This window comes from Hyperoodon ampullatus (genome assembly GCF_949752795.1).
Source record: "Hyperoodon ampullatus genome assembly, chromosome: 2".
NCBI lineage: Eukaryota > Metazoa > Chordata > Mammalia > Artiodactyla > Ziphiidae > Hyperoodon > Hyperoodon ampullatus.
In genome coordinates, this window is record NC_136915.1 from 195,052,286 (window position 1) to 195,066,650 (window position 14,365).

Sequence of the window (14,365 nt, forward strand, 5' to 3'; positions counted from 1 at the left end):
CCAGCAAGGATCTATGCATTTCCCAGAGTATGCCAAATATTGTGACAGCACTGAAAATACATCAGTGACAAGCCACAGACTCTGCTTTTAAAGGTTTAGAATCTAACAGAGGAAGAGAGACATGTGGACAAATATGACAGATTTGATAGATACCATCGTCGTGGACTGCGTGTGGTGCTATAGAAAAATGGAAGATGGAAAGCTGATTGTGGAGAAGGCAGGAATATGGGTCTTCTAAGATTGTGGGGAAACATTGAGGAAGGAGCGGATGGAAAGCCACACAAATGAGGAGTGCAAGTGTAGGCACATCCCTGCAAGGGTGGGACACTGGCGGTTCCCACTAAAGGCACATTGATGAACATGACACAAGATTGCAATTTGACTTAGGAAATGAAAACATATTCCCTTTTTCTCTCTTTTTAAAATCTTTTACAGTACTTCTTTCATTTCTCTTTAAAAATGTGATTTTTGGTCCATTTAAAGGGCAGGAGATAAAGAAGTTGATATCATGTTTATAATATAGGAAATGGTTTGTTTTTTTCATACTCAAGACAGGAAACATTTCAGAACTCCTCTATCTGGTTTTAACTTGTCTCGGAAGGGTTTCCCTCTGCCAGGGCAGGTCCCAAATCTATAAGCAGAAGCTTTTGGGCAGGTTCCTTGAAGCTCCCCAATAGGCTTTATTTTCCATTGCAGAGTCTTCCTGACACTGTATTTTATATTCCGCTTGTTTGTTAATCTTCCTCCCTTGTCTAGAATGTGGGCTCTGGGGCAGCAGGGAGGCTTTCCTTTCCCATTTAGTGCTTTATCCTCAGTACCTGGGTGGGCACGTGGATTAAATACGTGTCAATGAACAAGTTAAAGTGGGAGATAAATTGTCCTGAGGGTTAGTTTTTAGAGGTGGGCTGAGGGATGGATGAAGATCACAAGAGTGACAGGCACCTAAGACAGGAGGAGGACCGTTGCCAGGGGTCAAGGAGCATTTATCTCAAAGCTGACACTGATTGTTCCTTGGAGTGGTTAGAACTTACCCAAGCTCCATAAAACCCCAAAGGTGGCCCTAGGTCAGAATGAATGAATGCCGGAAATCTCCAGCCACCCAAAGAAGCAACCATACATGGACAGTTTGATAGTTATGATTGGATAGAAAATTTCAATGGACAAAAAGATAAATGTACACCCCTAATGGACATCTTCTTTCTCCATCTAATAAATAGGGGAAATTAACATGAATACTGAAAAAATACTGTCAGATATACCTTGGATAGTAGGAGTTGTTCCAGTATTCATATACACTTACAGCTATTTACATTAATATGTATTTTGTTATTTAGTAAGTTATTTCACAAGCCTAACATATAATGAGTTTCACTCTGGTGGCATAAAATATTAACACAATCTGTTCATAGTCAACTATAGAGATTATCACATTAAGATGAGTCCCGGGTATAGAGTATTCATCATATTCTCTTATTTATATGCTTACAGTATTTCACAAGTTAAAATAGATACAATAAAAAGAAAAAAAAACAATATAGATGAGTATTGTTATTGCCATAAAATGCTTTTAATCCAACAAAAAAATGTATATATCCTCACGGTGGTGATATTTGGTCTGGAATCTGTTTGTAGATAGAAAATGAGGAAGGACATTCTATGTAGAGAGAACAGTGTGTACAGAAACATGAGGACAAGAAAGTGTGTGATGCACTTGGAGAACATTCACGCCTAAGATGTAAAGCAAGTGTAGGAAACAGTGTGGCTGAGATGGGTCAGGTGAGATGATAAAAAGGGATCATATATCACATTAGACATTAAAACTTTAGCCTTTAGGCTATGGAGCACAAACAATAGTGTGATTTTTTTTTTTTTCAACAAGCAGAGCTGCATGCTCGTATTTGTATTTCAGAAGATGAATTTGTGGCAGTTTAAAAGATAAATCAGCTTGGGGACAGGCTGGAGTCAGGGAGAGGAGTCGGGAAGATGTCCTTACGTGGATGAGGAGGCGTCCTGAGCGTGACCACAGGCAGAAAGGATGGAAAGTACACGGCGACCTGTTGGATACGGGGACAGAGGGAGAAATCGTGGATCACCTGGAAGTTTCCGTCTTGAATGACTTTGTGAATGGTGGTCCTGTTTGCCAAGATTTGAGATACTAGAATAAAGGGAAAATTACTTTGAACATCTTGACTTTGAGGTCCCTATGGAATAACTGGGTGGAAAATCTGAGAATAAGAGGGAAATATTAATACAAAGGCCAGAAGGGGGCTGGAGCCCAAGATTTAGACGTCATAGGTTTACAGGTGAATCTTTATGTGTGAGTGAGATTTTCCAGGTGGAAAGTGTATGAGAAGGAAAAAACACTAAGGACTGAATCCAAGGTATATGTTTAACGAAATTTGCATGAACAAGGGAAAGAGAGACATTAACACTAGTCGTGAATCTTTACTACATTTAAAGATGATGAGAAGCAACTGATGAATGTGGAGCCCATCCATGCAGATGTTTTGTTGGAAACTTACAAGAGAAAGATTGCTGATGAAGGGAGACTCTTCCTGGCTGAATTCCAGGTGTGTGCTCTTCTCGATACATGATGAGAAAGTTTACTCTGTTATCAATGTAATTCACCTTAAATGTATTTTATAACCATTTGCCTTGATAGTTTATCCCACGTAATAGTGCAACGGAGTCAAAGCAGTTATTTATTAGCAGATATTTGCAGACCAGAAGATCATCATCATAAAACTAGTCAACATTTCAAGATAATGCTGCCTCGTTGTATGAATACTAGTTATGAAGCTGTATCTCGAAACTCATTTGGCTGATTTTGTCCTTGTGCTCTAGGTAATCATCCAAGTGTGTTTTTCAGTGAATTGTAAAGTGGCAGAGCAATAACTTCTAAATTTGCTCTCCCTCATGGGATTTATTTTCCAAGTAGCCTATCATTCATTTTTCTTAAAGAGTGTTTTTTGCATAATTCCTAATAATGTTCATTTCAATTACCATATGCAACTTGTTCATCAGTGTAAAGGAAATACGTTCCAGGAGATGTCACTTGCTCAAAAGGATAAGCGGCAAGGGGAAATGGTTTTTCTTGAATGTGACCCAAAGGATCTTTGTGTCTTTCAGAGCATTCCGAGGGTATTTGGCAAGTTTTCTATCAAGGATGCTCGAAAACCCTTTAACCAGAATAAAAACCGCTATGTTGACATCCTTCCTTGTAAGTGCTCATCAAGAACTGGATTTCCATACATTTAGGCTACTTGATTATTCATGATTTCACTTATTTAATATTTCTTTTCTTTGAACAGATGATTATAACCGTGTTGAACTCTCTGACATAAACGGAGATGCAGGGTCCAACTATATCAATGCCAGCTATATTGATGTGAGTAAAAAATGCATAACAGCCAGATGGTTTTATATCTTCATCATATTGTCTCTGACCATTTTCATTTTTCTGGTATCTATGCATTCTGTTCAGCTCCTTCTTTGTCATGGCAAATTTTTATTTGTTTAAATATTTTATTTTTTAAAAATTTTATTGGAGTATAGTTGATTTACACTGTTGTGTTAGTTTCAGGTGTACAACAAAGTGAATCAGTTATACATATATCCTCTCATGGAAAATTTTTAGAAATATTACTTGAAATGATTTGAAGGAAGCTCATAAATGCCATTGATATAAACAACAAAATCACTAATATTTGCAAGAATAGTTATTTATTATTTGTTATTGGTGCTAGGTAATATAGGATTTTTCTTTCCAAACAGAATGATAACTAAGAATTAAAATACTCTTGTACCTGTTATATGCTGGATATTATCTAAATTATCTATGTGTGTATTTCTCATAAGAGCCCCGTCTTTGCCCCTCACCATAGAGGAGAAAACTGGGAGGCTCTGGTTAATTTGGTACTTTTGCCCTTTTTCTTTTTTATTTATTTATTAATTTTTGTTTTTAGTAAATTTATTTATTTATTATTTTTGTCTGTGTTGGGTCTTCGTTGTTGCATGCAGGCTTTCTCTAGTTGTGGCGAGCAGGGGCTACTCTTCGTTGTGGTGCACGGGCTTCTCACTGCGGTGGCTTCTCTTGTTGCGGAGCACAGGCTCTAGGCTCGTGGGTTTCAGTAGTTGTGGCTCATGCACTCAGTAGTTGTGGCTCACAGGTTCTAGAGCACAGGCTCAGTATTTGTGGCTCACGTGCTTATTTGCTCTGTGGCATGTGGGATCTTCCCGGATCAGGTCTGGAACCCATGTCCCCTACACTGGCAGGTGGATTCTTAACCACTGTGCCACCAGGGAAGTCCCTACCCTTTTTCAATTAGTAACAGTCTGAGGATATAGTGCATGGTTAATTTATCTTAAATGTTATAAAATGTAATTTATTAAACAATTGTTCAGTAAGTAATGCATCACATGAATTAAAAAAATAATAAGCAGTATAAAAACACAGAGAGACAAAATTCCTCCTACTCAATCCACCATTTACCCAGTCCCTCCACCTACCTTAAAAGATAACCTCTATGTTGTTTCCTATTTATCCAGCGGGAGTTTTTTAATACACAAACAAGAAAACACCAACATTTGTTACCCTCTCCTTTATCCAAAAATGTTAACATAATATTCACACTGTTCTGTATAATGCTTCATTTATTTAAAATATATATCTTGGATACATAAAATATCACTGTAAAAGGCAGGGACTGGCAAGGTTTCTCTGTAAGGAGCCAGATAACAAATATTTGCGGTTTTGCAGGACATACCATCTCTGCCACAGCTACTCAGCTCTGAAGCCCAGTGACTACACTTCTATAAACTATACCTAATGCAGCTGTTCTGTAAAACAAACAGCATTTACAAAATCAGGCCATGCTGATTTGACCCACAGGCTGTAGGTTGCTGGCTCTGAACACAGAACATTTCAACATCTTTCTTTAATATTTTTAGAGTAATTCTTGGCATAGCTGCATTGTGATGTATTTAATCAGTTCCTATAGTAACAAGTATTAAATATGGTTTCTAATCTACTATTACAAACAATGGTTTAATGAATAATTTTGACTCATATTATTTCTCAATGAGTTTCAGCATATCTGTAGGATAAATTCCTCAAAGAAGACCTGCCGGCTCAAAGAGAATATGCATTTGTAATTTTAAAAGACATTTCCAAATTGTCCTCCACTGGGGTTGTACCCGTATATGTTCCACCAGCAAAGTATGAGTGTTTATTTCCACACAGACTGCCAAAACAGTGACTATTGAAAATTGTTTTTGACAATCAAACAGTCGACAAACTGTCTCATACTATCATCCATGCTGGTTTATGAGGTAATTTCAAATTTTTCTCAAAGAAAAAACAATTGAAATTGAGGTTTAGTTTGTTTCTTTTGATCTACATGATTATATAAGCTTTCACAAACTTTCAGTGAAGAAAGTAAAATGTGCAAATTCTATCTATCTATTCATTTATTTATTTAGACAGTGTATTAATTCCCCAGAGTGGACATTAAAAAAAATCACAAACTGAGTGACTTAAAACAAGAAAGATGTGTTATCTCACAGTTCTGGAGGCTGGAGGTCTGAAATTAAGGTGTGAGCAGAGCCACGCTTCCTCTGAAGGGTCTGGGGAAAAATCCTTCCTTGCCTCTTCCAACTTATAGTGGTTTCTGGCCATCCTTGGCGTTTCTTGGCTGGTAGCTGTATAACCCTGTTCTGTGCCTCTGTCATCACGTTGCCTTCTTCCCTGTGTGTCTCTGTGTCACTGTGTGTCCTTTCTCTTATAAAAGACACCAGTCGTTGGATTTAGAGCCCGTCTTCATCCAGTATGACCCCACCTTCCACAAAGACCCTATTTCCAAATAAGGTGATATTCTGAGATTTTGGGAGGACATGAGTTTTTTTGGGGAACATATTCAGTCCACTACACACAACTTATGTAAAATTATATAATAATGAAAAAAAACTTTTTTACTTGGATTGTTCATGAAACAATCATCTGCAACTTCTGTGTCCTTTTGTGAGATAGCTGATGATTTTCCAGAGCAAAATTCTTGACCTTAATTATTATGATAACTGTATAATAATAATAATAATAATAATACAATTTATTATACATTTGCTATTTATCAGTCATGAATTTAAGTACTTTACATATATTGATTCAATGAACTCTCACAACAACTCTGAGGTGTTCCCAATTTTGCTAGTAGAAGCAAAGCTAGGATGTTTTTTCTCAAGCAATCTAACCCTCTAACCTGTACAATGTCCTACTTCCCATCAACTTTGTTTGATGCATAAGAGTTTTTGTAGGGAGATTGGGATTGACATATATACACTAATATGTATAAAATAGATAACTAATAAGAACCTGCTGTATTAAAAGAAAAAAAAAAGAACACACCCTCTCACCATACACAAAAATAAACTCAAAGTGGCTTAAAGACTTAAACATAAGATATGACATCAAAAACTCCTTTAAGGGAGCATAGGCAAAACGTTCTCTGACATAATTCGTACCAATGTTTTCTTAGGTCAGTCTCCCAAGGCAGTAGAAATAAAAACAAATAAACAAAAAAAAAACCCAACAAAAAAAGAGTTTTTATATTTTTGTTTCATGTTGTCCCTGTAAATTCTATCCCAAGCAACACATACCTCTTGCCCTGACATGTGCTCTTGGTATCCACGATTCAATTTCTTTTTCATATGATATTCAAAAGGCTTGTTTACAGTGGCAACTAACACTTTCAAATGTGAGTTCATAGTCCAAAAATAATTACTAAGATTGTGTCATAATTTTGGCCTCTATTTTAACTGATTCTGTAGGTGACCACTGCAGGCCTTCACAATTAGCGTTGAACAAATTTATTTGTGTATAGTGTCTTTTCCAAACAATAACTTGTTCTTCAAAGTAAAGTCATTGAGAGCAGATTTTATAAGGACTTAGATAGCCTCTAGGGAAAAAAAATATTTTCTTTTCAAATAAATATGGTAATTATAGTATCGAGTTACACTTACTTTTCTCCAACAGACCTGGGAGCTCATGGAAAGAATATGTCTCCAGATTTTAGATAGGTACTTGACAGACTGTAGCCACTCAATGAATACTTGTTGAATAAATAAATGTATGAATAATACTATATCATGAAATAGAAGTTTCAAGAAGTTACTAAAATTAATCATGAATTATTGTGACCCACGTGACTGAATTTCATCTAAGGGCAAAGGTTATCTCTCTGAAGGGCTTTTCTGATCACTGAGGTAAGTTTGAGGAGTAGGAGATAATTTGGAAGAAACTAGCACAGTGTCTCACCTGTCTCTATTCCTTCTTTGCCTTGGTAACCAGAGTGGAGAAAGCAGACATTGTAGGTAATAAAATGAAAGTTATAGTATCTCTTATCTAGAGTGGCAGAAAAGGATTCTAGGCAATCAGCGGTATATCCCAGCACTTGTTAAGAGGTAGAAGTATGGAGCTAACCTCAGGATGATTTATTGAAAGAAATTGAGTAAAAATCCCCAAAGTATCTCTATGGCTGGTAAGGAGGTTTGAATTCTGGCAGATGGTGCTATAAAGGTTGGCAGGATCTAAAATACAGGAGTGCCTGTATTATGCTTATAAATTGCTGCACCTTCCCACATGAAGATAAAGTCTATCTAGTTTTAAAAATTGTTTAGGGTATATAACAAAGACCCATGAAGGTCATGAATATTGTTTGTAAATGTTGACTAACATATTTGACACAGTTAACTGCCATTGAGTTAATAAAACCCCCCTTTTAATTTGAAACTGGGAAATACACAACCAAGAAATGGCAGATCTAAGGCAACTTCCCTATCTCACACTTTTGCATGTAAATATATAACTGAGCGCTCAGTAAATGATATACCTCTGTGTGTGTTTTGAACAGGGTTTCAAAGAACCCAGGAAATACATTGCTGCACAAGGTAATTTACCTGAAAGTCCAACCTTCTTTTTGAAAAATTATTTTATAGCACTTTAAAGAAGATATTTCTTACCAGTTTTTATTTGTTTACCCCCTAGGTCCCAGGGATGAAACTGTTGATGATTTCTGGAGGATGATCTGGGAACAGAAAGCCACGGTTATTGTCATGGTCACTCGATGTGAAGAAGGGAACAAGGTAAGGAGCCAGAAGGTTCATAGGGTGAAGGTCCAGGACTCACAGGGTGGAGGCTGGATGTTAGGAAAAGACAGTGTTGAACTGTATTTTGAAAAGTCACATATGTATGTGCTTGATGACAAAACAGATCATTCTCTGTTTGAATTAGTATAACACTTGATTTAAAATTTCATACTTGTAGAAAAATTAAATATGCACATATATAAATATTTGTATATAAGTATAAAATTTAAATGTTTCTGTTTCATTGCTGTACTTCTATGTGATTCCTAGTTTGTTGCAGTATTATTTTAAGGTCAGTACACTTCTGTGGGCTGATTTCACAAGTACTTGTTAATACTTGAAACACACAGACCTTGGACAGATAGGTGAAAATTCATGTAATGTGACTTTAGGAAGCGTGAAATCCTCCCCATCCCCCAGCCTGAAATTAACCGCACATAACCACACCATTTCTGCTGACCACCAAGCACGTCCCCATTTAATATGCAGCTAAGCCTGGGAAGATCATCCTTCTTCTGCTGGGTCGTATGAAGGAAATACTTCAGGGCACTTAATGGGAAATGGAATACTTTCCAAGCATCACAGTTTATGGGAGACTATAAAAATGTCTTGAGACTTTCAAAGAATACATTTTTGTTTCTTTTGTTTTACAAAGAATGTTTAATAAACAAATCCATTTACATGAAAAACTGGAATCATTAATGATTTTTTTAAAATATAGAACAAGTGTGCATTATACTGGCCGTTGATGGAAGAGGGCAGCCGGGTTTTTGGAGATGTGATTGTAGAGATCAATGAGCACAAAAGATGTCCGGATTACATCATTCAGAAGTTGACCATTTCAAATGTGAGTTTGCTTTATGACATAATTTTAATTTTCATCCTGTTTGTCTAAAAATATAATTATGAAATATTAAATGTGAGACATTGAAATATATCTGGAAATTTATTTTTTTAATGAACTGCAGGAGGAAGAGTTGGGTTAGAACAATAACACAAGCCAACAGGGTCAAGTTAAGTCACTAGTGAAAATAGTGTTTGTCCACATCAAATCAAAAGTGTTTATAATGCTGTGACCCTTGAAGTATAAAAAGCTCATCAATTGTGTTAAATGAATGACTGCATTATTGAATGAATGATAAAATGGTCCCTCATCTCAATGGGTTTATTACCATTATGGAAAATATATACAAATGGCACAGAGACTACTGTAAGAAGTTTAAATTTCTAACTCTGTAGGTGAGATAAAATGTTTAGTTCCGAAAAGAAAATTGTCAGTGTGGCCTTAAATAATAGTTAAAATGGTGGTCTTCTCACATATTATATGATTCTGCTCATATGAAAAGTCTACAATAGTCAAATTTATAGAGACAGAAAGTTGGTTAGTGATTGCTTGGGACTGAGGTGGGTGGAGCAGGAATAGAGGTGACTGCTAATCTGTATGGGTTTATTCTGGGGGGGTATGAAAATGCCCTATAATTAGCCAGTGATGATGGTTTACAACTCTGTGAATATAATGAAAACATTTGCACTTTAAAGAAATGTGAAAATATCTTAATAAAGATGTTAAAATATGGAAGTCTTTATAGATAAGGTTGAAATTTTCTCTGAATTCCATTTATTGGAGATTTTCTCAGTAATCTAAATTGTATTTCCATATGATCCAGATACATTTTGTGAAAGAAAAATATACCAGTTGCCTATTTCTCCCAAGGCCTTCTAAAGCCCTGTGGCATCACTAACAACTATGCCCTTGGAAGGCTGTGGAACAATCCTACCAGTGGTTCATGGCCAAAGACATGATGCACTAAAGCCAGGAATGTAGAGGCCAATACCATTCTGGTTATGTTGATTAGTCTGACATTACTATTCTTCATTAACTCAGTTATTTCCTATCTGAAAATTAGAACCAACCAAGTTTGTTTGTTTGTTTATTTGTTTCTTCTATTATCTAAATGTAGGTAGTTCTTGATACTTGGTCAGAGAATTATGAGTTATGCATCTTCTAGTGCTTTCCTTGAAACTGGGAGAAACATGAGCTGTAATCTGGAGCTGACTTTCCTCAGTTCTCTCTCTACAGTCGAGCTGACACTTCTAATATGAGAAATATAACATTAATCAAATAATTAATCAGACTTTCTTCATATGACAATAGTCCTGTTTGTCTTCCTACCAAGCAGAAGTATTTCAAACAGCTGTGAGAATGGCTTTTACTTTGTATCTTTTCACACCCACCCACCAATCCCCTTGTTTTGTGTGTTTTTATTTTGTTTGTTTGTTTGTTTTTGGCTTGGCAGCATGAAAGTTCCTAGTGGTTTCAGCTACACTTAACCATATGTTACTTACCTTCCTGGTAAGTAATTGCTTACTGGTTGGTGCATGCCAGTCCTGCGTGATGTCTCAATTCCTAGTTATTCATTGGAAAGGAAAATTTAATCATGAATGAAAAAGAACTTGCACGAGGAGTTTTTTGTACTGTTCCTCCCTTCCACTTACTTATGTCCCATGGTTTGCGTTGAGAAAAAAAAATAATCTAAAAAATATATTATCCCCTGGCTAGAGAAAAGAAAAAGCAACTGGGAGAGAAGTGACCCACATTCAGTTCACCAGCTGGCCAGACCATGGGGTCCCTGAAGACCCTCACCTGCTCCTCAAGCTGCGCAGGAGAGTGAATGCTTTCAGCAACTTCTTCAGTGGCCCTGTCGTGGTGCACTGCAGGTAAATAAAGACCTCCACCAAAAGCACAAGGACCATTCAAATTTTCACTCCTTGGGGTGTTAGGGCCACCCTTCCCTTTGGCAATTGCTACTTTGAGAAACAATCTATGAGGAGAAACTGACATTGTTTACCCTGCTTCACCCTTGCTGGCTTTTCCATTAGTTTTCCTGCCATGATCGATCATACCTTCAACCTTTTCATTTGTTTTGTCAGTGCTGGTGTTGGACGCACAGGCACCTATATTGGAATTGATGCCATGTTAGAAGGCCTGGAGGCAGAGAGCAAGGTGGATGTCTATGGCTATGTTGTCAAGCTAAGGCGACAGAGGTGCCTGATGGTTCAGGTGGAGGTATGTTCCAGGCTACAGTCACTATCTTTATTTATGCCTTTTGGCTTAAATCTTTTTTGTGGTGGGAGTAGTGATCTTAAAGGAAATCCAAATTCTTCTCAACCTCGAACAGTGGGTGAAAATATTTTTTATTTTAATTTCCTGAAAAATAAAGCACCAATTGCAGTTAGAAGCATTTTGCATTAGTGGCTGAGAGTACTGTGGAAGGAGGATGACTATAAAATGTATTTTAAAAAATAATGAAATAGAACTTACACATATCAGATTGGGAAAATTTTAAAAATGCCAAAACCCAGTTTGACAGCATCTCATGAAATTAAAACTGGGGAGAAAAGAATAGGACGGTACAGTGGTTAAGAGCCTGGCTTTAGGAACTAGATGTAGTAGTTTCAAATCATGCTTGTTATTCCTAATATTGTGCACTATTTTACCCGTGTTTAGTGTCCCTGTGCCTCAGTTAAGTCATATGTAAAATGGAGATAATGATAGTATTTACCTTACAGAGTTAAGACACAAAGGGTAACCCAAGTAAGCACTTAGACAAGCTCTTGGAAGATGCATGTAGTCAGTAATTGTAAGCAATGGTTATTATCAAAATTATCTGCATTTGACCCAGCAATTCTACATGTATGTATATAACCGAGAGAAGCATTTGCAAATGTGTTCAACTAGAAACATGTTCAAGAATGTTCATTGTGTTCAGCATTGTTAGAATAACAAAAAAAAAAAAAAGGAAAACCTTAAATATATATCAATATGGGAATGAACAAACAGAATGTGGACATATGGACCCTTTGTAAACACATGCTCTGCTGCGATTGACAGGAATAATCTAGGTCTATAGCTCTCTGTGTAGGTAGATGCTCAGATGAAAACAATGAGTGAATATAGTCACCAGATGAAACGTATACAATTCAATTTATGTCATTGTTAAGAAAGGACACAGGGCTTCCCTGGTGGCGCAGTGGTTGAGAGTCCGCCTGCCGATGCAGGGGACACGGGTTCGTGCCCCGATCTGGGAAGATCCCATATGCCGCGGAGCGGCTGGGCCCGTGCGCCATGGCTGCTGAGCCTGCGCGTCCGGAGCCCGTGCTCTGCAACGGGAGAGGCCACAACAGTGAGAGGCCCGCGTACCGCAAAAAAAAAAAATAATAAAATAAATAATAAGAAAGGACACAAAAATGTACAGTATTATAAATACATAGATATTAGTGTAGAAGTATGAAAACAGATCGTACACAAGGAAAAAAAAAAAGAAATTATTTCCTGTGGAAAAACACAATAGAGTGGAAGGATACTATAGCCAAACTCAGGGGACTAGAGGTGGTGTTAAAGAGGCTTGAATTTTATCAGAAATATGTCATTTATTTAAAAATGGTGGATTCAAATATGATAAAAGTTTAGGAGCTGTTAAATATGGGTTTGGCCTATTGTGCTTTTTAGAATAATTTTCTCTATTAAAAGGTTCTAGGAAACTCTTTTAAAAAATGTGTTCTATGGAATATCAACCTGTTTTTTTTCCCCAGATATAGTGTGAAACTTATTATAGTTTTATATATTAGTAATTTAACTTACGGACTCAATACTAGTCACAGAAGGAAGTAACAGATAATGTTTTTTAACTGTTATGAATGAGATATAAGTTATGCCTTACCTTGTAGATGCCTCATCTATTTACCAAGCTATATTTTTTTTTTCTGCAAAAAAATCTGAGATGGAATTTGCTTAGATCCCATAGAACCATGAGAGCTAACTTCCAGATTATTTAAATTTTACAGATATCAGTTTTCTTCTCCATACATTGTCTCCATATGAGCAAAATTATGGGAATGTAGAATTTATTTAAATGTGATTTATAGAACTTTAAGTTATCAATTAATTATCTATATTCTTCCCTGAAATTGTAGGCACAGTACATCTTGATCCATCAGGCCTTGGTGGAATACAATCAGTTTGGGGAAACAGAAGTGAGCTTGTCTGAGTTACATCCATATCTGTCTAACATGAAGAAAAGAGATCCACCCAGTGAGCCTTCCCCACTGGAGGCTGAATTCCAGGTAACAATAGTGATAACAAGAGCACCATTACAGATAACTTGAACCTCTGTCTCTTTTTTCCAGTACTGTCCTAGGTACTTGACATAGTTCTTGTATTTGGGCCTTGCCATGAAATGGCAAGAGATGAGAGAACTAAGACACACAGAGTTTAAGAGAAATGCCTGAAAGTACACAGCTATTCCATAGGAAACTCGTTTAAACCAAGAAATCTGATTCTACAGCCAATATTTTAACCATTCTTCATTAAGTTGGTATAAAATAAAGTGTCAGAATAATAGTATATGGCCACAAAATTGGCCCGCCAAAGGCAATGTAGCATCTCACCTTTAAAAACTACATCTGGTTTTGGTTTGTAAAGGAAATAGTTAGAGGAGTTTATGACCACTTAGGAACATGAACTGACTGGAGAGGGTAGACAGAAACTAAAGGATAAATATTTGTGTCCTAACCTATTTATCAGGCAGTTACTCTGAAAACTAACCTAAGATGTAGCTCACTGTGATTTCAGAGAGTTGGCATAGCTATCTCCAAATTGCTCAGTTGTCAAAAAAATGTTTTATAACTTTTCTCTTTCACCTATGATTTTCAGTTTATTGAATCTTTCCATAAACTACCAAACTGGTCAATTCAGAGAGTTTCACAGCAAGACCAGGAACGTGCTTTTAATCAGATGCAGAATCGTTCAATGTTTTGGATCAGAGTGGGGCTGGGGTGGGAGTGGAGCTTGAGCTAATCACCATGATGGAAAAGCTAGTAGGCTACCGGCATGGTCTTCAATAGAGGGGTGTTTTCTTATTCTTGCTCTTTTAGCTGATAAATTGACTGCCTTTAATACACTAACCCCACTATACTGCATATAGACAGACACTGTTTAAAACACTTATACATTTAATTTAAACATTCATATGTAAGGTCACTTAAAAAAAAGGGTAAATTCTTTGGCTGAACAAATGTGATTGAGTTTGTGCTCTGTACCGAGTACAATTCTAGGCACAAGAATCAAAGTGATTTGTATGCGGTCATGGGGAGTGGATGTGATCCAGACAGGTAGTGACCACAGCTCTCATAGAAACAGTGAAATTATTCCATCTAAGCAGAA

General features: G+C 36.8%; 1 protein-coding gene across 1 annotated transcript in view; it reads left to right on the top strand.

The window, feature by feature from the left end:
- The window catches only part of PTPRC (protein tyrosine phosphatase receptor type C), a gene marked incomplete at both ends in the record, with an annotated part of 123,802 nt that overhangs the window by 99,242 nt on the left and 10,195 nt on the right, over positions 1 to 14,365 (top strand). Inside the window, 9 exons of the mRNA XM_079724016.1 lie at positions 2,461 to 2,570; positions 3,130 to 3,220; positions 3,312 to 3,388; positions 7,908 to 7,944; positions 8,042 to 8,139; positions 8,864 to 8,989; positions 10,703 to 10,860; positions 11,074 to 11,209; positions 13,117 to 13,266. Coding sequence (XP_079580142.1) covers positions 2,461 to 2,570; positions 3,130 to 3,220; positions 3,312 to 3,388; positions 7,908 to 7,944; positions 8,042 to 8,139; positions 8,864 to 8,989; positions 10,703 to 10,860; positions 11,074 to 11,209; positions 13,117 to 13,266 — 983 coding nt within the window. The remainder of the gene's footprint in view (positions 1 to 2,460; positions 2,571 to 3,129; positions 3,221 to 3,311; positions 3,389 to 7,907; positions 7,945 to 8,041; positions 8,140 to 8,863; positions 8,990 to 10,702; positions 10,861 to 11,073; positions 11,210 to 13,116; positions 13,267 to 14,365) is intronic.